This window comes from Plectropomus leopardus, chromosome 6, assembly GCF_026936395.1.
Source record: "Plectropomus leopardus strain MGB_pleo_1.0 chromosome 6, ASM2693639v1, whole genome shotgun sequence".
Classification (NCBI taxonomy): Eukaryota; Metazoa; Chordata; class Actinopteri; order Perciformes; family Serranidae; genus Plectropomus; species Plectropomus leopardus.
The window spans coordinates 23391714-23418254 of NC_142181.1; the positions used below are offsets into that span (position 1 = coordinate 23391714).

Here is a 26541-nt window from a genome sequence, read left to right on the forward strand (position 1 = left end):
CTCTTACTCATTTTTCCTGGGCGATAATAGCAACTCAGCAAACCTCGTTCTCTTCTCATTGTATTCCTCTACACCTGCTTCTAAATCAGATATATACAAATAAAAATATGCAGACACTTGTACTGATGTGACTACAAAATAAACACTGAAAGTCAACGTGTACGACTGGCTCGTTGGTCTAGGGGTATGATTCTCGCTTAGGGTGCGAGAGGTCCCGGGTTCAAATCCCGGACGAGCCCTCATTTTTGACCAATGATGTCATCAGGAAAACTGACGTCATCCGTTTTCCTCAGAGCTTCATACCGCAAACGCAAACACATTATGAACTTAAGGAAAACCAAAAATCTCACCGACACTACAACGGAATACATCCCATAAAATCTGCCAAGAGCAACAACTTCCACGATAAGTTTAGTTATTACGTTGTAATAACAGTTTGAAGTTACACTGGAGATTTTCAGTAACAGGCATTTCTATTCAACCCTCAGGTAAAATCACTCAGGGCTCGTCCGGGATTTGAACCCGGGACCTCTCGCACCCGAAGCGAGAATCATACCCCTAGACCAACGAGCCAGAACGCCACTGCAAATGGCCATCTAGTTTTATAAAATGCTGGATCACGACAGGGTTTTCAGCCCGATTTTTTGTTTGTTGTATCAAAAAGACACTGTGTGATGCTTTTTTGCGGATCATGTTCGTTTTACTAGTGCTTAATGATCAACCTGTCTTAGAAAATAGCTAATGCAGATGGAGATCAATAAAGACACACAGAGCAATTCAATTAACTTCTTTTTATATATCATACATAAGACTGTCTTAATATAATACAAAGGGCATTGTCATAAACACAGCAAAGTCTTGACTAGATCTTACAATCTGTGGATACATGGACTTATCCTTTCCCCCATGCTGTTCAATTCTATAGTGCATGTTGCATGTACAAAAAAAGTGAAAAAATGTGAAATCAAAAATGAAAAGGATAAATCCAAATTAAATAAGAGGATTTCAACTTCTGTTGGGTGTTCAGATATGTCGACAAGTATATGTGTTTGTGTATAACCCACAAACTGAACAGGCTTATGAAAGATGGAACCTTTTTTTCAACCATGTGCTTCTCATATAACCAAAAAGTAAGGTTTGTGATGTACATGCACTTACAATATACCCTGTGAAAATTATTAAGGTTTGAAGATCTAGCTTTCCCTGTTTGATTCAAACCCTACCTCATAGTGTTGTCCTGATGTAGTCAAGTACCTTTGCCAAAAGGCAAGGTTTTGCCACTAAGAAAACAGGAGTTCCTGCCCACTGAATGGTCACCAAATTGACAAACATAATCAACATACCAGCAGGAGCAAGGTAGTGAGTTCTATACTTCCTTTATTAAAAAAATATAAATATATACATAAATTCTATTTCAACTATTAAAAAGGGGCTGCATTTCATGACAACTGCTCTAAATAAGAGGTCAATCAGCATGATCTGAAATAGGCGCACACTTACGAGTCACTGCAGTCAATTTTTTTTCTTTTTCAGTCTTTATTTTTGGAATGTTTAGTACCAGTATGAGTGCCAGTAATAAAACCACTGGCAATTTCTAAATGTCTCAAATTCTGCGGGGTATGAAAAATGATTGCAAATTTGCAATTAACCTTGACATCCAGATAAAACCCCAATCTCAATATAGGTAGCTTTACATTTGTGTTTGTGGAAATACCAAGCATGATCTCTTACGATGGTTTCTCCTTTAAAATGGCAACAGCATGACCTGTGGCCTGCCCTTCATTTGAAAGGTGGCTGTGGGCAGGTTTTTTTCTGTCTAATTTCAGAGCTGGTAAAATGAGCAACAGAAGAAAGAAAGCACTTCAAAATCCCTGATATAAAAAAAAATCTGGTTATCGACTAATGTTTTGAGGACATGCATGTCTGCCTAGGCAAAGCATGTGATTGTGGGCTGACGGACACACTTTCCCTTTGAATAGGACAACAATCATGGGGGATCTGCCCTACCAAATCAGAAAAATACCATTCAACACAAACTGATTTGCCACGATTATCCTTACTCTGCCAAGACAATGACATTAAGTCTTGCTTCACGGCAGAAACTAGCCAAGTTGACCAAATGATGTATGAAAGGCAGCAAAACCCTTTGAAATAGTATGATGGGGGCAAAAGAAAAACGACGACACAGAAATAGAACGCATTAGTCTCCTTTTTTTTTTTTTTTTTTTTTTAAACCATCAGCTTCTATCTTGCTACTCCGGAGCCTGCAGAGTAACTACCAAATTCTCTAGCATACCAAAGTTTTAAAAGACTCCCAAAATAATCTACCAATTAATATGGAAACAGTTTTGGTAAAACGTTGCAAACAAATCTGGCCAGAATACACAATAGCCAACGGTCTCAACAACGGTCTCCAGTTTTGCTAAAGTAATATATTGCAGCTGTTTGTATTGACGTTAAAATAAGATCTTGATAAACTTTGCGTCAAAGTGGTGAACTGCTACATTATTGGTTACAGACACCTATATGCTATAAAACAACTGCTTTGGTATAAAAACATATCCAAAGGGAAAATAAATTCTTGTAAAATTCACAGCATAATTTGAGGAGAAAAAAGGCAGTCACTTAACTCATTTTTTTCTTCAGTTTCCATATTTTGGATGGAGAGACTTGTGCAGGTGGTTCTGATGAGGAACTACATGCAAAAGGGAAAAATAACAAAACATAAAAGGGTAGACTCTGGAAGAGATAGTTCTTTCCACCGCAAAATCCTTAACCAGTGAATAAGATTTTCAAAGAAGTAATGTTTAGGAGGTTGTTGTGTACAATAAGACCCTGTTATGTGGGGCCCTGCTGAAGAAGAAATCTTTGTCGAGAAAGGCCTCAAATTACCATTCTTATTTACCTTTTCTAAGTTGTTTTTAATTTCCTCAAAGAATTAAGGGCTGTCTAGAGAGAAAAATAGAGAAAAGCCATCTTAATTCAAATGATAATGTCCAGCTCCATCCGATTCCAAGTCCATGAGTCATAAGGCCAAAGGGTTATCTAGAACCAGCCACTGACTGTCTTCCTTTCACTGGGCTGGATCCTTTCGTCTCCCGCGCCCATCGCTGCTCTCATCTGTGCCGGGCCCTGTTGCAGCTTGCAGGACTACAGGGCCTCTAGGCCTGAGGGGTGGTGCCTCCCTCTCCTCCGACCCGGTTGGTGTCAGTATCCACCTGCGGGGTCTCCTCTCCACCCGGCCAGCACACGCTATAGGGACTCCACTGCTATGTGCTCCCCTTTAACAGAGTTACACAATACCGACCAACAACAAGAAATATCACCGCAAACACTTCCCCTCATTGTCAAGCTACAGGATTTACAAGCAGCTTTTACGAGAAATTTCACTTAAAAAGGGCAAAATAATTAAGAACCAGTGGAACAGTAATGTCAGGCAGTCCACGGTTTGAACCGAAAGAGGACGCCAAGCATTTCATCACCAACAGCTACCTGCAAAACAGCTTCAAACTTTGCTCTGAAATGCTCCTTAGAAGATTTTGCCACATAATACCATATGGTGATTACTTGGTGGTTACATGAAACTGGTGAAATGGTAAAATGGATGTCTCAATCTCACTATGGTTATTCCGCAGTATTATTTTGTGCCTAATGATTGCAAAAGAAAAACTGATGAAAATTACATATATACTTTTTAACAAAGGTTTTTCTCTGTAGTAGCGGTTCAGTGATATCTCCCTTCTGACGTGAGCAGCTTTTGTTCTCAACACACCTTGTAGTAAAAAACACCACCTTAAAAATGACGCACAGGGGAACACACAGCCAAATGTCAGTGCAGTCACGAGCTGGCCATAGAACTCTGCTGCACACACACTCCAGTCATTGGAGACTCCTCCCGGTCCATGCCTTGCCTCATGCCCAGGTGGCCTTCCGCTAGGTAGTGGGCAGGCCCTGTGTTCGTGCCCATGGAGAATGCAGGGTGCGCTGCCATGCCAGTCTCCTGCCGTGGGTTCGAGAAGGCACCTAGCCCCATGCTCAGCCCACCGTTCTGACCAAAGTCAAGGGCTCCGGCAGGCAAATGGCGGAGCTGGTAGGCCTGGTTGCCATGGTTCCCAGTGGAAGAGGACGATGTAGAGGAAGAGGAGGCAGAGGAAGACAGGGAGGTCATGGACAGATGGCCATGAACCACCTCCATGGAGTCCTGTGTCGAGGAGCTGTGTGTCGGGGAGGTGTAGTGGCGTGGGCGTGGCCGTGTGGCCATCATCTGCCCGTGGTGGTGATGAGTATGTGAGTGGGGATGCAGGGCCTTAGGGTGCTGAGGGGGAACATGAAAGGTGGTCTCCTGGACTGGGTGGGTCTCTCCAGTGACTGACTCTGGTCCGACACCACCTCCCCACACCAGCGGGGGTGGGTAAGGCTGTCTTGCCTGTCAAAGTCCAACAAAGAACAGGAGTCAGTTGTGGAATATGGCTGCACCATAATTCAGTTAGTAAGTTAGTATCCCTAAAAAGTAGTGGTCTGCAAGATTTAAGAGAGTTGACATCATTCCCAATTTGTTACACACATTGCAAATATTTTGTATATTTTCATTGTTCTTATTACTTATGTATATATCTGTTATCTGTGACATGATAGACATCGTTCATATTTACATGTTTATACACTGGTTTACACATTGTGTTGTACCATATTTATAATTTGAAATATTCACATACCAGTGCTATTTTTACTTATTACTGCATTCCTATTTTCTATTTTTGCAGACTTTGTGCTGGTAATTATTTCTACTTTATCAATTCTCTATGCTTGACTTTAGAACGACTGTAACAAACCACAATTTCCCCCGGGAATCAGTAACGTATTTCTGATTCAGATTTAGGAAAAATACCAAATTTTTGCCAGTGTAACTTTCACAAAAATCTGATTTCCAGTTTTTGATGTTTGTGATGTGATTAATCCTGTCCTGTATAAGAATCAGACGGTCAAGAACAGTCAATCAAGCAACATGGAAAAAATATTATATTTCGAATAGGAATTTGATTATTAGTCCAATGTATTAGCCCCTTTAAAATTTATTCTGAAAAGATCTTCATTAAACAGCTTAAAATAATGGAAGCAGCCTCTGTGCATTTGCCGACAAAGCAAAACTGCACTAATATTTTGGAAATACACACACAACACAAAAATATAAAATATAAATATGAAATTTACAATTGTTCTGGGTGTCTTACTGACCTGTGGGCAGAGGCTGTCACCATCGATGGCAGGCATGGCCGTGCCGAAGTGTCCTCCACTGTGCAAGTGGTGATGGGTAGGGTCTGATCTTGCTCTGCCACTGGTACTTGTCCCAGATGATCCTCCTAAGGGTTCAACAAAAGTGTCAAAAACATCACCTAAAATATGCCAAAAGCTACAGCAGAATTAGCTTAACATTTATTCGGTTTTAATGCTGTTCTTTACAGTTGATATCCTGCTACAGGAACACAAGGTTAATACCAACTTCCACAAAATCATGACCACCTATTGCATTTCTCATGTAAAAACAACAACATAACCACAACTGACAATCGCTCCTGGACGACAGCGGAGCAGCAGAGTGTTCAGGTGGCAGTTACCTGAACTAGAGGAGGTGCTGGAGGTGGTTCCTGAAGACTGGGACTGCTCTAACGCGGGGCTTGTAGACACGCTGCTGCTTGTATTGGTCCCCTCATCCGCAGTCTTCTTGAAGAAGCTGTGCTGCAGGGCATAGTAGGGCTGGATGCGGCTCTTGGGGTCATAGTCCAACATCCGGAGGATCAGGTCCTTGAACTTCAAGTAGTCAGCAACAGCATGGCCAGACTCCCCCGCCCGCCGGCCACCTGGACCCCCTGTCTCCACACCCAGGATGGAGTGGAGCTTCCGCGAGGCTGGAGGCTTATACTGTTTAAGGCAGAGTGCACAAAGATTAAGAGATTTAAATCAGGCCATGACTTCTGTGTACCTCGGTTTTCGCAATAATTAAAGTTTTAGTCAGACTTACAACAGCAAAAAACAAAAACTGAGCTCACCCTTTTGCCATCTTTGGTCTTCTTAACACTCCATGTACCATCAGAAAGCTTCTCAAAGAACTTCCTGGCTTTTGGGGCTAGGTCCATTATGTGATTAGGCGGGATACCAAGAACCTCGACTATTTTGTTCATCTGGTCCACCTGGAGAAAAATAAAAATAAAGATATCGTGACATTTACATTCAGCACACTAAAGACATTTTTATATCCCAGTGAATTTCACTTTTTTTTTCCCTGTGCTGATTTAACTGTCAAAACCTCTGAGCTCAAGCAAATGGCCATAATTACTGGAGAAAACAATTTCGTGCCTCGACAACTGAGTGTCGCGAACTCTCAGCTTCTAAATCTTTGAGGTCTAGGTGACGTCATTTCTGAGCAAGAAATCAGCTAAAAAAAAAAAAAAAAAAAACAGCAAACATTGCATTTCTCAACTATATTATAAAACATGACACAGCACAAATCTGAAAAGTATATCAGTTCCTTTTACCTCATTGGCTCCGCTGAAGAGAGGTTCTCCAGTGTGCATCTCCACCAAGATGCAGCCCAAGGACCACATGTCGATGGCCAGGTCATAGGGCATACCCAGCAGCACCTCTGGGGAACGGTAGAAGCGACTCTGGATATACTGGTATATCTACAAAGACAAAGCATGGACAGTCAGACTCCCCATTTGCCTGTTAACTCTGAATTACCTATTCATTATGTTTTGAAGCAACAGCTATCACACCCTTCTCAGGGACATTCGTGCATACATTCACTTTATTGCTGATAATGAAAACTGCAGCTAGATACCCTTTGTCCCAGTTGGCATGAGCTGCCAAAGTCCACTATTTTGATGGCACTCCTCTTGGGGTTACAGAGGAGGATGTTCTCAGGCTTCAGGTCACAGTGGATGATGCTGAGCTCAGGCGTGGCCAGGAAAAGCAGCGCCGTGCATAGCTGCTGGGCAAACTTCCGGGTGAGGTTAAGCGAGACGCCACGGAAGTTGGTATTTCGGAGTAAGTCATACAGGTTATATGAAAGCATCTCAAACACGAGGCAGAGGTGGTTCCGGAACATGAAGTGACGCTTCAAGTGAACTGCAGAAGAACAAATTGTGCCCACGTGAGTCAAATACAGGAAAAAGCCTTTTGATTTGTTTTACATGTCTTGTGAGATTGGAGGCAAAATTTTAAGAGTGAATTACCGATGTAGTATTTCATCTCAGTATCATGTTTGTTCATGAGCTCTAGGAGGCGCACTTCAATCTGGGCTTGATTGAGGAAAGCTTTCTTGTTCTTGATGATCTTAATGGCAACCCATTCCTGCTCAGCACGGTCATACGCTTTCACCACCTAAAGATGCCAAAAAGAGAAAAAAAAATGTTTCCCAAAATTAAATCAGGGCAACTGCTTTGAAAATAAATATTAACATTTCAAATGTTAACTGTACATCAAAAATCATCAGCAAGTGGCATCAAGCATTCAGGGTAAAATAAAGCCACAAGTTGTTTCTCCAATTTCAAGAAATACAGTTCAGTCACATGGACTCAAACAAAGTGTGTGTGTGTGTGTGTGTGTGTGTAATTTATAATTAAGCACCTGTCCAAACGATCCTTTTCCTATCAAGGAATCAATCTCATAGCGGTCCATCCACTTCTCCCCATTCTTGACGATGTAGTCATAGTTATCATCGTCATAGCCATCATTAAAGACTTTCCTCTCTTTTTTGTGACTGGAGTCTTCACCCTGACCCTGTTGGTGCCGTCGCTTCTTTTTTGCATAATACACCTAGAAATTAAAAAAGTAAACAATTCACATGATCAAACTTACAGAACTGTAATGTTAGTCTTACAATTTTCACAAATCCCATGTAACAATCAGATGAAATAGCTACATGTATTTAATAAAGAACAAAACAAACCTCATTGATGTGTTTGTATGTTTTGATAAGGTCAATGGAGAGCTTCCTCAGGGGAGCTGAAGTTGGGTCACGAAAGCACTGGGGCATGTGCCTCTGAAGTATCAAATGGGAAAATCACAACATTTCATAAACAAACAATATGCATAGGATTTTTGTAAGTAAGAGGGCTTATCTAAATTGTTCATGTTAATCTTGAAGGCCACTTATTCAATTTAATACAATATATTTTGCTGAATATTATATGGCTAGACTGAGAGAGCATTTACAGGCAGCTACTCTGCCTGGTGACAGCAGCAAAAAGAGAGGCAGACTTTCAAATCATATTAAGTATTGCAATTCTTGTAGCACCACACATTAAGACTAAAAGAAATGCAAGAGCCGGGGTAGGGTAGGGTTAGTGTACCTGATTGGCAGTGAGCTGTGGTGTCTGGTCGCTGTACGGTAAGACCGTAACAGATTGGTCAGTGCTTGGCTGGTGGCGGTCACTGTACTGCTGGTGCGTATGGGGCATTGGAGCAGCCATCTGAAGACCAGCAGTGTGTAAAGAAAAAGAGGGCGCAAGCCGGACGGACGAAGGTTTGCATGCTGAAGTCTCTCCTCCTAGAAGGAAATTAACACTGCTCTGAGTTGCATATAACCTTAATTCAACATTATATCTAACAAAACACACAAAGAGAAGGAAAAAGGCAATGCAAAACAGCTGTATTTCCTCCTCCACACAGCACATTAATGGCCCAAAAATAAAACAGATAAAGGTATTTGCTTCTTACTGTATAAATCTAATATAAAGAGGCATTATTTGCTGGTTAATCTAACCAGTGTGAATTTCTTTAACACAATAATACCTAAATGTACATTTGGGGAAAGAAAATATATGCAAAATGCAAATAATGTATTTGTAATATTTACATGCATCTTGAAATTATAAAGGTCACACAAATATGCAGACAAAAATGATCATAAGATGTTAAAACAAAAAAAGAGGATCAATTCATTGTTAATAAACATGTCAGATTAATAGTGTCTTTTGTTTAAACACGTAAAGTCAGAAAAATGCATCAAAGGATAAGTACAAAATTAAATATAGCAGTCATATATCAACCTTTGCGAAGAAAAGGAGCAAAACAGCAGGTTTAACAGTGAAAGGGGGTGGAAAAAAAGCATCCCCACACTGTACAGTGAATCATCCTTCATTTTAAGCCAGAAGGAATCAAAAAATTATCAAATAGCATGTTCAGCTATCAGCATCTCTCACCAGACAACACAATTCACCAGTGCTACACAGTAACCACTATTCAGAATCCCAGCAACAGCACCTAATTAGCATAGCCTATCACCACAGAGATACAGCGTGATTTGGCAAGCCCATCAATGCACAGACCAATCACAACGCAGTATGCAAATAGCCTACTTTTGTTGCCAGGGCAGAGCTGCTCCCATTTTCCAATGAGAAAACAAGAAATAAACAAGAAATAAAATTGAACTTTGGCACACTTAGACGCTGCTTTCAACACAAGAGCCTGACAGCAAAATAGCTGCACAGCCCAAAACCTGCACTCCATCTGAGAGCATTAGAAAGCTGACCCAGCTTTGGAAAAGGAAAAAATACACATCCACTGACAGAAATAAGGGGAACTGTAAGATGATAGAGCACAGGCAAAGTCTGTATTTTAAGAAAATAAAATATTTTATATACTATATATTTATGTGTGTGTTTTAATATATGTGTATATAATATATAAATATGTGTATAGTTTAAAAAAATGTTTTTTATATGTATTTTGTATTTTTAAAACATGTCCATTGTATAAACCTTAAAAAAAAAGAAAAACATAAATAAAAGCTCATAATGGAGGGCTTGTCCAAACTATACTATTGAGATAAAATTAATGTAGCTAAATTATATAAATGCAATCATTTTAATTTGGATCATTTTAATACAATATCAGTTTAAAGCACTGAAATGATAAGACTGATTTGTCATGGTAACTAGTGTGTATATTTTTCTGTTTGTGTACCTGAGACCTGAAAAAAATCATATTTAAATCACCTGGAGATCTGTCATCAAATAAAAAGGTTAAACTGCATTTTTTTTTAAAAATACTGCACTGACCAATTCTAAAAATAATATAACACTGTTTGACTTTTTTATCACTTAAGAAAGCCCTACATTTTGCGATTCTGGATGTAAAAAATTAGAAAAAGCAAAATAAGTGATAGAGAAGATCTTAGGTGCACCACTTCCCACCAAAGGGTTAAGGCTTAATATATAGCAGCTAACCTGGATGCATCATCTCCTGTAAAATTTCATATCATCCTGGGAGGAGAGTCCAGCAGCAAACCACAACCCACTACAAAGAATAAAAACAGATCATTATCATTGTGCCATCTTTTGTGGGGATTTAACTTCACAGTGGTTAAACTTTCTGAGAAGAAGGTACAGAAGGCCCCTAAAGAACAGAAGACACACCAAAACTTTGAAAAGTGTGCTTTGGGTAAATGTATGAACTTTTGGGGATATTTTCTAAAAAAAAAATACAGCTGAAATTCAATTTTCAAAGGTAATCAGCTTGTGGATCAAAATTAAAATTTCAGTTATTGTCTTGGAATTGTAATTTTCAAAACACTACAGATCTGAAGCTTTTGTGAAACTGTTAAACGATAAATAGTTTGCTTAGAAAGTGACTGACAAGGTAACACTTCACAAAACAAATCAGGATTAATATTGTTGTGGACTTAATAGCACTGGATCTCCTGGCAGCATGTCCATATTCAATATACCTTTTTAATTACAATAAAAGAATGATTTGAAATACACTTTTAAAATTAAAATGACTAAAATGACTGTACCTATGTTATAATACAGTACTGTTTGTTACTGTATCATGCAAATTGACAAGGATCTGAAAAAGTTTGATTTGAGCCCATTTTACAAACAATACCCGACAGCAGACTAACCTAACTATAGGGTGAAATTGACATTTTAAAAAAATCACTAACCCTAATGGGTAAATTCAAGCTGTATTTGATCAAAAAGCCATTTTGCAAGCGCACTTGTATCTCTTCACCCTCTCCTAAAATTATTGTTCATCTTCAGTACTGACATATGAACAGTTCCTTTCCTGGCTGTGCTCATCACGGCATCAACGGGCCTATTTAGGTGTAAATATAACGACAGCTAGCTTGCCATTAGTAGCTGTATCATATCATGGGTAATAGCTGAAGACCTCTGTAACAAGCCTATGTGTCATCTTCTCACGCCCAACTGATTAGATCCATTCAGAGGCTGAATCAAATGTAACCCATCCAAAACAATTAAAAGCCTAACGTCCGTGCATAAAAGACGGTGCCCGGGTAGCTCTGTACTTACAGATGATGGGGTAGATCTCGTCATGGTTGGAATTTAGAAAGCATATTCAGTATTAATTTGCGTCCTCTCCTGCTACATATCGGTCGCGTATGTCTAAAATTCCTCGTATAAATGGCTATTCGGACTCGCGTTACCGTTAGCAGTCCAACTAGCTAACGTTGTCGTCGTTAACGTTACCCTGAAAACTGCGGGACAAGCAAGCATATCTCTCACCAATCCAACGTTAACGTTAGCTAGTGACGCTGTGTTCAGCCAGCGGGTTGTGGGGCCCATTCAGCTGGTTCGTCAACAAGTCAACGTTAACCACTAGCCAGGTTAGCCGAATTAGCTACTTAGCCAGGTTAGCTAGGTGAGATTCGGCACCGAATAATTCAAAACCCCAAACTACACCTCTAGTATTAATACAACTGGACACTGCATTGACAGCAAATCAAACGCGGCTGTTAGCTCGCAAGGCTACATTTTGCTTAAATCGTACAATGACAGTGTCTAATATCGCAGGGTTAGCTGTAACGTTAACGCCGTGCCAGCATGTCTCTTCGTCCAAGTCCATGCAATCCGCTGCACCCGCTAACCCACAACAAGCTAGAAGACTGATCTAACATTAAAATTAGTCCGCTGACCTACTGACTGAAGGCAAACGTTAACGCTGCCTTCAGAGGAGTCGGCTCCGCCACAAAATGTTAGCTAGCCGCCATACCATAAGCTACCATTCTCAACTTCACTGTCGCGTCCATCGTTGTTAACGTTGCATTTAATATACATCTGCGGAAGCGTTAACGTGAAATTTCAAGACAACCAAGTCAAAGATAACATTTTACAATTGCTCACCTCTGATGGCACGATCTTCATTTAAAGTCCAATGACCTGTATGATGAGGAAACTTATCCAGCTTGAGATTCTCCCCTCCCTGCACGGTTAGCGAGTAATGTTAACGTTAAATCCAATCCCCCGTCCTCTGGTCGGCAAACTCTTAAAATAATTCGCCAGACAGATTTAGTACGCTCTTCATATCCCAAGCTTTGACGAACAACATCGGCAATCGAAGCAAGTTTGACTTACGTTACTATCAGCTGATGACTAGCAACATGCTAACGTTAACTAGCACGCATAACTCACTAGCTAACCTTAGCGAACTGGCTAGCTAGTTGACAAAATGAACGCAGCTAACATTAGCTACCTGCCCTGGCTAGCTGTAGCTCCTTGGGCTAGCCTCAAGCTAACAATTCTAGCTACCGCTAAATAAACGATATGCCAAATTCTGATTTTACGTTGTCTTAGCAAATTTAGCGTCGGCCACTTCGATAAATACGACAATACAGTTAAATCCAGAGTGTTTCACACATGAAACAGAAACCGTGTCCTCTGATAATTTTGGTTAGGAATTTTGTGTCAATTTTCACAAAATGGCGCGCGGTCCAAACCTGCGCAGTGAACCGGCCCGGTGGACCAGAGACACGGACAACTGAGTTAGTGCGGCGCCGCCTAATTATTTCAACTATGTTAAAACGTCGGCCTCTTGATCTTCTTAATCCGATCCACTAGACGCATTTCGATATCCAAAAACGTCAAATATATATCCACTGACAGCATTATTCCGGCGGGAAGGGAGAACATTTGAAAAGACTGAGCTGGGAAAAAAACCCTCCTGACAAAATGGCGATGCTCTAGCTTGTTGCCATGGCAACTGTCAATCAAAAAATAAAGCACCCGGATGTACCAATGACGAATAAAATCTAACTGGCCAGAGTTGCAGGACACACATAACTCCAGTGGTGTGTCCCTGTCTGTCTTTTTACCCGTGTTTGGCCTGTTGCTACCATCCGGCAGATATCCACAGACTGCGTTTATTTTTATAAAGTGAAACTATAATTGGCTCTATGATGGTAACCTCATGCCTTAGCTACTTCTCTCACATCTATGAGTTTTTTTCACGTTTTCTTTCTTCAGTGTTGATTTGCTGAATAACTTAGGGACTGTACTTTATTTATAAGAGTATAGGGGTGCCTGGGATGTGATTTATTTTGTAATAGCCTAACATGACCCTACCCTGAGCTACAAATATTTTTTTTCTAGAGTCGGAGTGACCCTATCTCCACCACAAATAACAGTATTTCACAGTTTCTGTCTATGCCAAGCAGTGTGATTTTGAAGATTTTAAAAGAAAATATGTTTTTCAAACCCACATGCAGGTTTTGGTGTTCTGAGGGTATTTCATACAATAACAATGATAATTATTATTGTAATAATAATAAAAATTTATTTACAAAGTGCTTTTCGAAACGAAGCTACAAAGTTCTTTACGAGGTTGATCCCAGATTTAAAACAATGCAGGATTTAAGTAAAATAAATCAGGCAATTTCAAGAAAAACAAAGAAAACAGCAAACCCAACAATGAAATAAATACCATCAATATAGCAGATAATCATAGTTGGCAGCTAAATACCCAAAAGATTGTGCTGATGGTATATAAAACCAGATAATTAGAATAAATAAATAAAAAGAAAACAATACCTGATGACAATATAAGATGATAACAATAATGATAATAATTTAAGACAAATACAAAATATGAACATAAAGTTGAATGTACCTCCCCAAAGCCAAATCACAAACCATAACTCCCTCCCCAGTGCTTATTATTTGTAGTGTTTTCCAACCCCCACCCCCAGCCAGGATTTTAGAAATAGTAAGGTCGTCAAGGTCGACAGCCTCTTAAACTCTTAAACATTCCCCTTACCACCATAAACATTTTGGCCAGAAAGCAATAATAAGGTCTATATTATTATTATTAATAATGATAATTATATATAGTCGTTTTAGTATAAAAGTCCCTCTTTGTGTTTCCACTGACAATGTTTGCACAAGCTGCAGTGGCAAAAAGGTTGGCTAACAAAAATGGTTGGAAGATATTCACTGTGGGCTATTTGTCCACGACTTAAAATTGGAATGTTTTATGCATTTAGAGAGCTGGCCTGTTTTTTTGTATTTTTCCTTCCTTATTTTGTCCTTTGAGAGAGAACCTCTTTATTGTTACATAATAGTTTTTGAGAAACATACATGTATCAGCATAAACAAAAATTTAAAAAATATGTTTAGGCCTACCATTACTTGCACAAACTTATCGATCTAATTCTTTGTACAGAAATACTTTTGCTGTTATACATTTATTTGATGAACTATAAATGAAAGATGTCTTTAAGAATGACAGGGAATCTCTTAATTGCCAGATAAACAAGAGGAATGATTGATGCAAGATAAACCTGTTTTAATGTACAATGGGGGGGTAACTCACTATTGTTTTAAGACAGATTGGAAAAACTATATACATACATACATATCCTGTAATGTAGCCCAGACACTTCTCACATCTGACGATGTATTTACTTTTCGTCGGTGTTTATCCTAGTTTATTTTACACCTGTTTAAGCTCACTGTATGATCTGAAAAAGTGTCATTTTAAAACTTTCTACTACTTTAAGCATTAGGTTTAGAGCTAAAAACAGAGGATAACTGTTAACAGTTCAAAATTAAATAATAAATAAGTAGCCTGCACTTTAATTTTGACAAGTGGAAATGTAATCAAATTCAGTGAAGTCAAATCTGAACCTGTTCATCGCAGTCATTCTAAACAAACCTTTTTTGCTTTCCTTAAATACTCGTCATTTCATCAAAGGCTGTTAAGACAGTAAACCATTCCACTACACCAGCAATTATTTCCATGTAACATTCAGTCATGCAGCCTACTAGCATGATTTCTGTGACGTGAGTCAAACTGTCAACTTGTGACATCTGCTGGTATGTGAAAACCCCATAGGGAGACTTTTTTTAAATCAGCAAAAACTTTATGTAACTGTTGAGTTTGGACACTGATAGGAAGAGAAAGGAATAGACGTAGCAGGTTTTCGAGCTGTGATAAAAATATTGATATTGTATTTATTTACACAAGAAATGTAATTGTCTAACGTGGTTCTACTTTAAATTTGTTATACTTGAGAGGTGTCCATCCTGAGTTTTTTTGGAATCAGGTCAATTACTTTAGGTCTCTAAAAGGTGATGTAATTAATGTAGAGCTCTAAGGGTGAAGACTTATAGCTGCCTCACAAAAAGTTGTTGCTTTTTTTTCCTGCACTGCATGTGAAACAACTAAAAGACTGGTGCCAGACAACCTGGGGGATTGTTCTGGTTCATACATTTGAAGCATGTCAGACAAGTCAATCCAGTACTAGGAAGTGTTGGACAAGGCACACAACTCTATTACTTGAGTCCAACTATATATACTCCTCGTCAAATATTACTCCATTACATGTGAAAGTTGCAGAGTCAAATCATTACATGAGTTAAATTACTGGAGTACTTGCTTAGCCTACTTAAATATTCAAATTACATTTCCTTTTCTTTTTCTTTTTTTTAAATCTCAGTGCATTTTTGGAAATTATTACAGTACCCTACATTACCAGAGCCTGATGACTTTAAAACAACCCACTGAATGCATTGACTTGCTCATATAATCAGTCAAAGCAAGTAAATAAGTCATAATTTGTAGGCTAGGTTACTTCAACTTCTTTTTTTTTCCGTTAATTATTTAGTTATATTTAATCCAAAGAGATTAAAGATTGAAATTGAAACAGCCATTAACAACAACAGGATTTACCACAGCATCTAAACGACTATCAGCTTTAATCTGGACCAAAAATGTCGACTGCTTTTTTTGTCAGTACATACATTGATTGAACTTCTATTACACAGCACTGGCAGAAATGTGAAACAGCTTGACCTGTCATCTCTACCTGTCACTACTGATGAGCTGCCCAATCTGAGTAGCGCAAGCGCAAGGTAGAGGTATGGGAACACCACTTCAATAAACAAACTACACAGTTTATGAACTTTTGCATTTTAGAAAAGAAAAAAAAAAGCAATATCATCTGCTGATCTCAAGCAAGAATCATTCATATCCACTACATATCATAGAAATGTAGTGGAGTCAAAAGTACAATTTTTGCCTTTCAGATGTAGTGGTGTTAAAGTTATAAGTTTCCAAAAAATAATAATCAAGTAAAGTACAGATACTCAAAAACTGTGCTTATGTACAGTACAGAAATGTACTTTGTTACTGTCCACCACTGGTACTGGGTTAGAGAAGTAGGCCAGTGCAAAACCAAAGAATTTTATAATCAATAGGAAAACTGACAATCAATGAATGTAAGGACTTTAAAACAGGCGTTATGTGTTCTCTCCCTCTGTAGTAGTCATAGTCAGCAGAGTTCTGAATTAATCATAACTTAATGTAATTTATGTGTCTTTGCGTATACCAGACACTGAAAGTCAGGCCTGCTGGTTACAGTCTCTTTTAGCTGAGAGAGAGGAAAAATCACAGTATAACTATATTTGTTCTGGTGACATATAATATGTATGTCAGAATCAGAATTCGGTTTATTGCCAAGTCAGTTTTCACATGTAAGGAATTTGGTGCATAACAATAAACATATTAAGATAAAATAAAAGTAAGTACTAAAAGTCAAGAAAAATAGATATAAAATAGAAAAAATACAACAAAATATAAAAATAAAAAAATACTATGGCCTATAGGAACATTGTCTGATCAAATAACTTCTGTTGAGGGTCAGCGCTCTTTTGGGTAAGACATACATCTTGGGCAGATTGCTAATCAATCATCTGCATGTATAGGCTAGAGAAAGAATACACTCATAATTTGGAAATTTATACAATATTTCCGTTGAGGGAACTTTTGCAGATTCAGGGGACACAGAACATCACGCAGAAAGACCCCTACCTGTCAAAACTAAGACCTGTTTTTGTTAGGCACCAGTGCTAAACACACTAAACACGCTAAACACACGTCATGGTTAACTCTTTGAAACCTGAAAAAATTAGTTTGATTTCTTTCAAAAACATGATCAGATTGCAATGAGTAACATAACAAGATATGGCACAAAAAACTGCAAAAAAAAAGTAAAGAAGTGACAGGGAAGTTATCTGAAAATAAGCAAAACAATTAATAATAAAAAAACAAATCAAACAAAAAGAAATGACATAAAAAGTGCCGAAAATAGTAAAATGTATGTATTCATATACAATTTTAAACATAAATAAAAATATTGTAGTTAAAAAATGTAGTTTTCTCGTTTTTTTTTCTTTTTTGTTTTTGATAATTTTCTAACGTTTTCTAATAATTTTCACCGAGTCGCTCTACTCATATTTATTATTTAACTTATACCTCCACACCCATGTATATAGCTGTATATAAGTCTATTTTTTATTTTTTATTTCTATCCCGTATTTAATTCTGTAAAAAGCTTTTGTACTTTGCACTGAAGGAATGGAGAAGCTCTCCAATCTCGTTGTACACTGTATAATGACAATAAAGAGCATTCTGATTCTGATTCTGAATAATCCCACTTTTAAAAAAATAGATTTGAGGTTATTTTATTGTCATGTGTTACTAATATCTTGCAATTAATGCGTTATTTCTTGCTAAGTTGGTCATTGTCTTATATTTTCAGAAGAAATCGAACCAGATTGCTCAGGTTTCAAAGGGGCAAATAGCTTGCGAGAGGCATCCTAATGCAGCACAAGAAAACTGATGTCAATCCAGGTTTTAAAGTGTTATATAATGACCACCTCTACATTGTAATGTTACACAAAATAAATATCAGGGCACAATGGTCCTGTTTTGAGGCACAATATGTCCTGAGTCACAGGAAATTTCTAGGATATATCCATTGTTTATGAAAAGATGATTAAAAATATGTTGATTTTTTACTTTAGAAAACTATTTGGTTAGTTTCAGGGCCAGTGTGTAAGATTTAGAGAGATTTAGTGGCATCTAGTGGTGAAGACTGAAGACTGCAATCAGCTGAAACTTCTGGTTGGAATTCCTCTAATGTTCATTCTTCAGGGGGATTTCTGCTAATGTGTGCTTACCTATTTCTGATCCAGATTCTCAGGAGGTTTATACCCAGAGCCGACAAGGTCTCCCTCACTCCCAAACAAAGGGACCAGGTGATTAAAACCTGTAAAACACTGACAAAAGCAGTTTTACATTACAAATCAGTGCGTAACTATAGAGAACCACAGTAATGAGGCCTAAAACCCAGAAATGATAGCATTTCAGCACCACTGATTCCCTCGTCTCAAAGTCGTGGGTTTTTGAGAATGGGTTTTTCGTTAGAAGCTTTAAATAAGGTCTGTAAGCTTAAGGGCTTCTCACGTTTTGTTCTATGACATAAAAAGTCATAAATACCCCAATCACAAACTTTGAAGCTTTTATGTGTCTTAAAAAAGTTAGTTGCTAACAAGTAGCTAAATGAGACTACAGAACATTATCACACTGAACGCCTTGTAGCGGTGGCAGGACCAGACAAGAAACAACACATCTAACAAAGCCGATGTTTGTCTGAATGAGACATTCCTATTGAAGTGTCCAAAATCATGGTTTCAAAGATAGCGACTATAGATGTCTATATTACATATGATAGGCATTGTTTGAACCCTGGGCAATTCTTCCAAAAACATGGCAAAAAAATGGAAATGTCCTGTAAATTGCAAGAAATTAGTAGATTTAGACAATTATTTTTAAAAAGCTAGGGAAAATGTTCAGAGATCTGTATTTATAATTATCAGAATTAGATATTTAAAATTCTATTACATCATTATTTTAATTATTAAGTTGTTTCTTTCAAGTGGTTTGTCTCCATTTATTTAAACTTTCCCAGGTGTTTTGTTTGTTCGTTTAGGTGTTGTTTTTTTTAAAGGTTATATTTTGTTACTAAATTTCAGGTAATTTTCTTGTACTTTTTCCTAATTTCTTGCTAATTTTTGCATAATTAATTCCCTCTGAAGTTGGCCATTACCTTCTTCAAATGTTTTTGAAAGAAATCAAGCCAATATGCTCAAGTTTTAAAGGATGAAAAGGCCTTTCCCCTGACATCTCATCATAAAGCTCCAATGCATGTGAAAGTTGCTGAGTCAAATCATTAGATGAGTTAAATTACAGGAGTACTTGCTTAGCCTACTTAAATATTCAAATTACCTCTCTCTCTTTATTTAATCTCAATGCATTTTTGTAAATTATTACACTAGGCTACATTACCAGAGCCTAAAGACTTCAAAATAACCCACTGAATGCACTGACTCTTATAAAGATTCTTAATTTCTCTCACAATGTTGCACAGTACTTCAGCCCTGAATGAGGATTTCTCTATCAATTCCACAATTTGTTTAGACAGAATTTTTTCAACAGAAGACGTTGTACTGTGACATTTAACTACAGCAAAAACCATACCAAAAGCTTATCAAATTGTAAGTGAAGCACAAACTTAAAACACACAGTAAATCAACACATTGATGCATGCATGTATTTTCACTGGCAAATACATTATTTCTTCAAAACACCATTATGCTTACTTTTTTGTCATTAACGGTTTGTGTGTTTGTCCTAACATCTTTACTTGCTACACCAGCACTATAGTCAAAGGGTATCTGGTGTATCTGAATGAGTGCCATCAGTGAGTGATTGACCATAAATGGTTACTTTTAGCCCACAACAGCAGTCTGCATCACATGCAGCCACATCACATAAACCCCAGCAGTCACCACAGAGACCCTAATGCACAAAAAGCAAAGGAAAACAATGTTTTGTAAGATGAATATATAACTACTGTCAAAACACACCTAATGTTCAAAGTCCACAAAAAAAGGAAAGAAAAAAAGTCTATGCAGTTTGGCCATGTCTCTGAAAGATCTTGCAGTCCTGAGGATTTGGAAAAACAAAGACAGCATTTTGGTGACAGTGGGTTCTGATTTCCATACAGCTGCGCAAAACAGGCTGATTAGGATACAATGACAATTATTTTTGGCATTAAAATTAGGATAACATTTCAGCAACAAAAGGGACAGGTGATTCAACCAATTTCAGCATTTATGCACAAAACATATCAAACTAAATTAAACAAATACAATTAAGCCTTAGAATTTTTTTTGATGTTGTTGTTGTTTGTGTTAGTTACTTTTTGATAATCCGAGTTCTGGTCTCAAGGGAATAGGCTACTTCATCCAAAAATGACCATCTCTGTAAATCAATTAGTCAAGCTGTGTTACCTTGAATTAGTTATGAAAACTTTATTTTTCTTGCATACTTCCACAGAAAACAGCAAACATATTAAATGATTGGGGACCACATTTAACAACAGCAAAACTTTATCAAAACGTCCATTATTATTAGCCGTTTTTTTATTAGTATACTTTATTATGGGTTATTTTTTCTGCCCATTCCAAAGGACAAAATTTTTAATGCAGAATAATGAACTCATGTCAATGAATTAAGAAATATTTTAAAATCATAACATAGATACTGTTAATCGTTTTTCTCGCGACTCAAAATATCCTCTTCCAAATATATCTCCTAAAAATAATATGTGGAAAACCTCCAGAGATTAATATTCTGCAAACACAATCAATAAGATTCATCTAAAGCTGACTGTATCATTAGAAAATGAAATCTGAACATTATTTCCCTATTTAAGCTGTATTTTCCCTTTTCACTTTCAATTGACACTCAGTTCCATTGGCATGGACAGAATTTTTTTTAATAATCCTGAGTAAAAACTCTACATCTGTCATATGATTTTTCAACATGTATAAGTAATATAGCAGCTCATGTTTACTTTAAACAGAATTTAAGCACAGATTATGTACTTTAATAATATGATTTATAGACTGAAACCTGCCTTGTGCTTCCCCCTTACCTCACAGTCAGCCACCATGTTGTTAAATGGGCGTGTGGCTCTACTGAAGTCCACTTTAGATGATGTAGAAGACTGTGATTGGCTTATAGACATCCCATCAAATAAGTCAGATGGCATTAACCCTAGATCTAGATTTCCTAGAAATGTTTTGTCCTTTGGAATGGATGAGGGATCTGAATGGGTTAAAGCCCGATTCCAATAGTAAGGTTTTTAGCAAAATGCACGTTTGGGAAGTACTGAGCATATGCCTGGATAGATGAGACTTGGATTATACTGCATGACTTGTGTAAGAGTTTGTAAATGGATGTTTTGATATAGTTTTGTCATTTTTAAATGTGGTACCCAATCAATCACTGAATCAATGTTTGCCTTTTTCCACTGAGGCATGTGAGAAAAACGTTTTCTTCATGAATTCAAGGTAACACAGCATGATTAGTTGATTTACAAGTGGTCATCTTGTGGGTGAAATATTCCTTTACTTTTTCATTTTTGAGATCTGGGGAAGGAATGATAAGAAACTAAAATAAAGTCCAAGTGAGGTCACAAGTCACTGGTGTTAAAATCCAAGTTGAGTTGCAAGTCTTTTTTGATTTCGTCAAATCTAAAGTGTTACGTTCTTCTCGAGTCCAAGTCATGATTTATGGACTCATGATGTGAGTCCATACATCTGATAATAACCCCGTTAACAATATATTGGAGTGTTGTGGGCTCGTAGTGATGCATCCCTGAACTACAGTGTGTTTAAAACAACAACCCCATAGCTGACTGTGATTTTTTTTTTTATCAGTGATTGGACTACTTTCAAAGAATTTAAAAACTGTGATTAATTTTTCTTGTGATACTGACAAAAACACAAATATAGCTATTTTCCTTACGTTTGATGTTCATCTAAGCAGAGCTCTGATCTTTGACCAGTTTTATCCTCACAATATCAAGTTTAAAATAAACAGATATAATTTAAAGCCCACTGTTTGGCCCATATACTCAGACTAAAGCTGTATGAGCAGTTTCAGAGAAAAAAATACTTCAAAGATATTTCCTGGATTCAGACACGGATCGTTTCAGTATATTCTTTGACCACTGGATGGCAGCAAGTTCATTTTATGTAATTTTACACAGACCATCTGGTGATGACGTCTATGCCATTTAAAATTCTCAGTGTGCACGTTTTTTGGAGAATAGGCATCATGCTGGTTAAAGATAAAACTAAATACATGCAGAGCTCTTACTGCCACAGTCAAAGGACTAAACCTGCCGGCGACATTGACCTGTGAATGTCCTTGCATTTCATTAGATTATTGGACAAATAACATGTTTTTTGATTGTGTGAAAAAAATAAATTTATGCTTCAAGCTGAGGTACTTTTTAATCAAATCAGAGTCTCTGTCCTTGTGGGGCTTCAAGGCTCACAAAATGCAGAATCCAATCAAACTTTTCCTACCTTTTCTTTTCATGAGTGTCCTCACAGGCCTTTTCTGCTTCAGACGGTGAACTTAATGGTTTCCATGACGTTTACAGCTATGACATTACATGAAAGGCAGCTGCAGTGAAACCAGTCAAATTAGATTACAAATATATAGTTTTGCCATTGTATATTATTAAGTTATTGGAAAAAGTATTCACATTCTTTCAGTTGTAATACCACATAAAACAATGCATTATACAGAGGTAGTCAAGCGTATTTAAAGTTTAAAGGTAAAATCATTCTCCATGCTGTGTGTTGAGTAGTTTACTTTGTAAAAATGCATTATATTTTTGAGGTGAGGCCAGGCTATTGTTTTACAAGTCACAAGTAAGTTTCAAGTCTTTGGCCGCAAGTTCCAAGTCAAGACAGGCGAGTCCCAAGCCCTAAAGTTTGAGTCTCTATACTGCGCTCTTTACCAAATGTAATGCCATTTTAACAAGAGTAATATATATTTCATTTACAAGTCATAAAAGCTTCTCAAAAATTTGTACTTATTTATCAAACCTAGTTTATAGGAAGTTGCTGTATCTCCGACTGTAATTTTTGACCTGCACATTTTGCGAGTAGATTTTGTACATGAGCTACATTATCTTTGATTCTGTTTTTTCCAACAGGTGCTCAGTAACGTAATGCTAGATTTTCGTGGTTCTCTCCTTGACTGGATGCTGTCAGATGGGTTCAAACAAAGTGGATCTGGCGAATTAAGTGCTGACTTAATGTTAGTTGATTCAGGAAATAAGGGAAATAAATTGATTTATGGCACACTTTTTAAATAATAATAACGTTTTAATCTTTGGACTTCAGGGAAGGGATCAAGTGTTTTCAAGTCAAAAGGCTAAAGTCCAACTTGAGTCACAACTCAGTGGTGTTAAAGTCCAGGTCGAGTTGTAAGTCCTGTTTGATTTTGTTGGGTCTAAAATCATCAAATTTGAGACTCATGTAACTCCACACCTCTGTTATATTTTCGGTGTTGATCATATAATTTGTGAATAAAATTTTAAGTAGAGCTGTAAGCACCTAACTACATTTGTTAAATTAATCTAGCTGAGTAAAAGGTGCAAATATTTCCCTTAAAAATGTGGTGAAGAGCTATAGTAGCAAAAAGTAGTTTACCTAAAAATTGTACTTATATGCAGTGCTTGGACTACTGGTTAATGGTTTTGAATCTGATATGATCACAAACAGTTTATGCACATCTCATACCAATCCATCCACTCATTTGATTTTCTGCTCTGGTGGCATATTAACCCTTTGAGACCTGAAGAGACATCACTTTTCTTGTGCTGCTTTCAGACGCTTTTCACAAGTATTTACATTTTACATATTTACATTTCTCTGGTTTTAGGATGTTTCTAGGGTTAACAACATTGAGTAAATTGGTGTCATTTCTTTCAAAAACATGGGAAAAAGGCAATAAGAATTTTGATTATAAATGTTCCATGAATTGTTGGAAAATAGTAGATTTATAAAATAATTTGAGAAAAAGCTAGGGATAATTTTCTAGGGGAAGAAAGCTAGGGAAAACTGCAAAAACTGTCAGATCTTTTTATTTGATCTTTTTTTTCAGATTTTAAGGTAATTTTCTTGTGCTTTTAAACTAATTTCTAACTAATTTTTGGGTCATTTCTCCTTTCATTGCTCATTGCCTTCTTCCCATGTTTTTGAGAGAAATCAAGCCGACTTGCTCGTGTTTCAAAGGGTTAAAATAATATCATCAATTTCTTGTTTAGTCTGCTAGACACATTTTGCAATAATAAAAGTGACTGCTCTGAGATGAACAGACTTAATCTTATTAGATAAAACAGATGTTGACAAAGTTGTCCTTTAGGGACATAATTTGCGTTTTATAAAAGGTAATTAACTGCAATATATCACAATTTATGTTAGTGCAGGACTCAGAATACCACAAGATGTATCAATATTTAAGTATGTTAATAATATAATAAAATTGTATTGTGGTGTCTCTGGTAATTATCACCCCCAAAAGCTGTTTTTTTCCACATGCATACAAGGCAAAAACATTTCTGAACCGTGTCGCTCTTTATTTTAAAAGATGAAAAATGTGTAAATTGTAACAACACAATTAATGTTCAGTGGGCATACCTTTTCCAAATGTACATTTTATTTTAAACAAAAGTACAAAAACAAACATCAGATATTTACAATACTTGCATGGCAATGTTCACTCTCTTTGGTCATTCTTCCAATTGGATGGTTTTACACAAGGTAGGCAACAAACAGCAGCTTGGAGGTCTGAGATTATCACATGCTGAATTTATTATTCAACCAGACGCTGAGCAACCTACTGATGACTCACAACTTAATTATATCTTGTTTTGTAAAGTCTGCAAGCAAATTTACCAACGCTATCAATCCAAGTTACGAATTATGTGATGATTAATGAATTTGCCAACCAGGACATTTTCATCTTGCACAATATAAATAGCAAAAAAAAAAAAGAAAGAGAAATAATTCACATACTTCACAATGACATCCTGGTCTTGATACATTTTCCAAATTTAGCAAATGCTCTTAAACGGACCAAAATTGTGACATGTACAGCTGCGCGCATTCCATCGTATTCTACACAAATCTGACATGAAAACATGAACCCTAGTGCACATCACAAACTGAAGCAATAACAGGTAGATTTTCAAAAGAAGGCAAACAAATGATGGCGAGACACCTCATCCTGTTTGTGTGCTCCATTAAAAATGGATGCCAAAGCTACACAATAAACATATCAACACTGATGGAGCACAAATGGAGAATTTACTTACAGTCTTGGAACTAAAAATCCTTTCACTGCTACAGGCTCACAGGCGTTTGTGAAAACAAACAATGGCTTTATGTAAAACAAACCGTACAGCCAAATTAAAGCCAGTTATATGAGTTGAGTTATACATTCTCTCAATAATCTACCTGCTTGTGTTATACTGTGGTTATGCTGAAAGTACAGTACAATTGAAAAAAAATAAATCAAATGAGTTTCGCATTTTCTCTAGTTACTTTGAAAGAGGTAAAGAGAAAAATAAAATCATGTAATGCCAAATAAAACCCTCTTGGTCACATCACCTACTTCCTGCAATGCAAATTATATTACCATCTATAACTAATGCTGAGTATAACAATATACCCTTAGCCCTTTCAGATTTCATCTCTATTTTAATGTTTTTTTATGGCCGATTTAACAGAAACTGAAATGAACACACAAATAAACCAATTCGGTACACTGATGTTGAAGGCAGAGGTTTTTTGACCGTGATGAGGTGAAGCTAAGAAGCCATGGCGATGATGTCCCTCAGTCCCTGCTATGTCTCAGAGGACCAAAGATTCAGACTAACGCAAGCCTACGCATCCTTACAGCAAAGGCAACTGGTCTAGTAGTAATTCTACTTGCATCAACTAACAAAAGATTTTCTCACTTTCCCAAATTCCATTCTAACAAACATGAATCCTAATAGTAGACGAGTTAGACGAGTAGTGCAGACAAGTTATGTATATCACATACAGTATCCATTCTTTTTTCTTTTTTTTTTTAAGCAATGGAGGGGTGAGGGTTTGAGGGGCTCGGGGGAGTGTTTGGATATGCTTTTTAGTAAAATTCTCCCTGAAACCAAATCCAAACTGTCGTCATCCAAATGTACACTTTTTTTCCCCAAAGACAGAGGTGAAGAGAAATGTGCAAAAGTTCCACGTTCTCACTGGAAAGAAGAGATTGAAAACAATGTTATTTTAAAAAGAGAATGGCTTTGTTCATTTTTATTTGGGCATATGATGGAAATGTTTTCTACCTTTCACATTCCCAAAGGATGGTTGCCGTTTCTTTACACCTCAGCTTTTTGGCTGTTCTCCTCTACTTTCTCCTCCAGTTTTTTCTCTTCCTCAGAAGACCCGTCCTCCTTTTCACCCGTCTTCCAGCTTCCTTGCCTGTTTAGAATAAAAACATTGTAACTAAACATAATAATAATAATAATAATAATAATAATAA

General features: G+C 37.2%; 2 protein-coding genes and 2 non-coding genes across 10 annotated transcripts in view; 1 reads left to right on the forward strand and 3 right to left on the reverse strand.

Moving 5' to 3' along the window:
• The first annotated feature begins 167 nt into the window (after nucleotides 1–167).
• Nucleotides 168–239, forward strand: trnap-agg (transfer RNA proline (anticodon AGG)). Its single transcript has one exon. It is a non-coding gene; the product is annotated as a tRNA-Pro (tRNA).
• Nucleotides 240–501: 262 nt separating this feature from the next.
• On the reverse strand, nucleotides 502–573 carry trnap-cgg (transfer RNA proline (anticodon CGG)). Its single transcript has one exon. It is a non-coding gene; the product is annotated as a tRNA-Pro (tRNA).
• Nucleotides 574–776: 203 nt separating this feature from the next.
• dyrk1ab (dual-specificity tyrosine-(Y)-phosphorylation regulated kinase 1A, b) lies at nucleotides 777–18368 on the reverse strand. Of its 5 annotated transcripts, none has more exons than XM_088079019.1 (12): nucleotides 18264–18343; nucleotides 10230–10299; nucleotides 8352–8548; nucleotides 7949–8041; nucleotides 7627–7815; nucleotides 7233–7380; nucleotides 6839–7125; nucleotides 6534–6680; nucleotides 6048–6188; nucleotides 5616–5919; nucleotides 5236–5360; nucleotides 777–4426 (listed from the first exon to the last, which is right to left on the reverse strand). In XM_088079019.1, the coding sequence occupies exons 2-12, from the start codon at nucleotides 10240–10242 to the stop codon at nucleotides 3839–3841; spliced, it is 2232 nt and encodes a 743-aa protein (XP_087935145.1). In that variant the 5' UTR covers nucleotides 10243–10299; nucleotides 18264–18343; the 3' UTR covers nucleotides 777–3838. The 5 variants fall into 5 exon arrangements, with proteins under 5 accessions (XP_087935145.1, XP_042342216.1, XP_087935146.1 ...); XM_042486282.2 differs by lacking the exon at nucleotides 18264–18343 and adding an exon at nucleotides 12150–13003; XM_088079020.1 differs by lacking the exon at nucleotides 10230–10299 and having other exon boundaries at nucleotides 18264–18368.
• A 6282-nt stretch (nucleotides 18369–24650) lies between these two features.
• The window catches only part of LOC121943164 (CD166 antigen homolog A-like), a 94895-nt gene continuing 93004 nt past the window's right edge, over nucleotides 24651–26541 (reverse strand). For all 3 annotated transcript variants that reach the window (XM_088079021.1, XM_042486607.2, XM_042486606.2), the window contains 2 exons: nucleotides 26345–26480; nucleotides 24651–26254 (listed from right to left, as the gene is read on the reverse strand). In XM_088079021.1, the coding sequence (XP_087935147.1) occupies nucleotides 26378–26480 (103 nt within the window). In that variant the 3' untranslated portion in view covers nucleotides 24651–26254; nucleotides 26345–26377. The remainder of the gene's footprint in view (nucleotides 26255–26344; nucleotides 26481–26541) is intronic.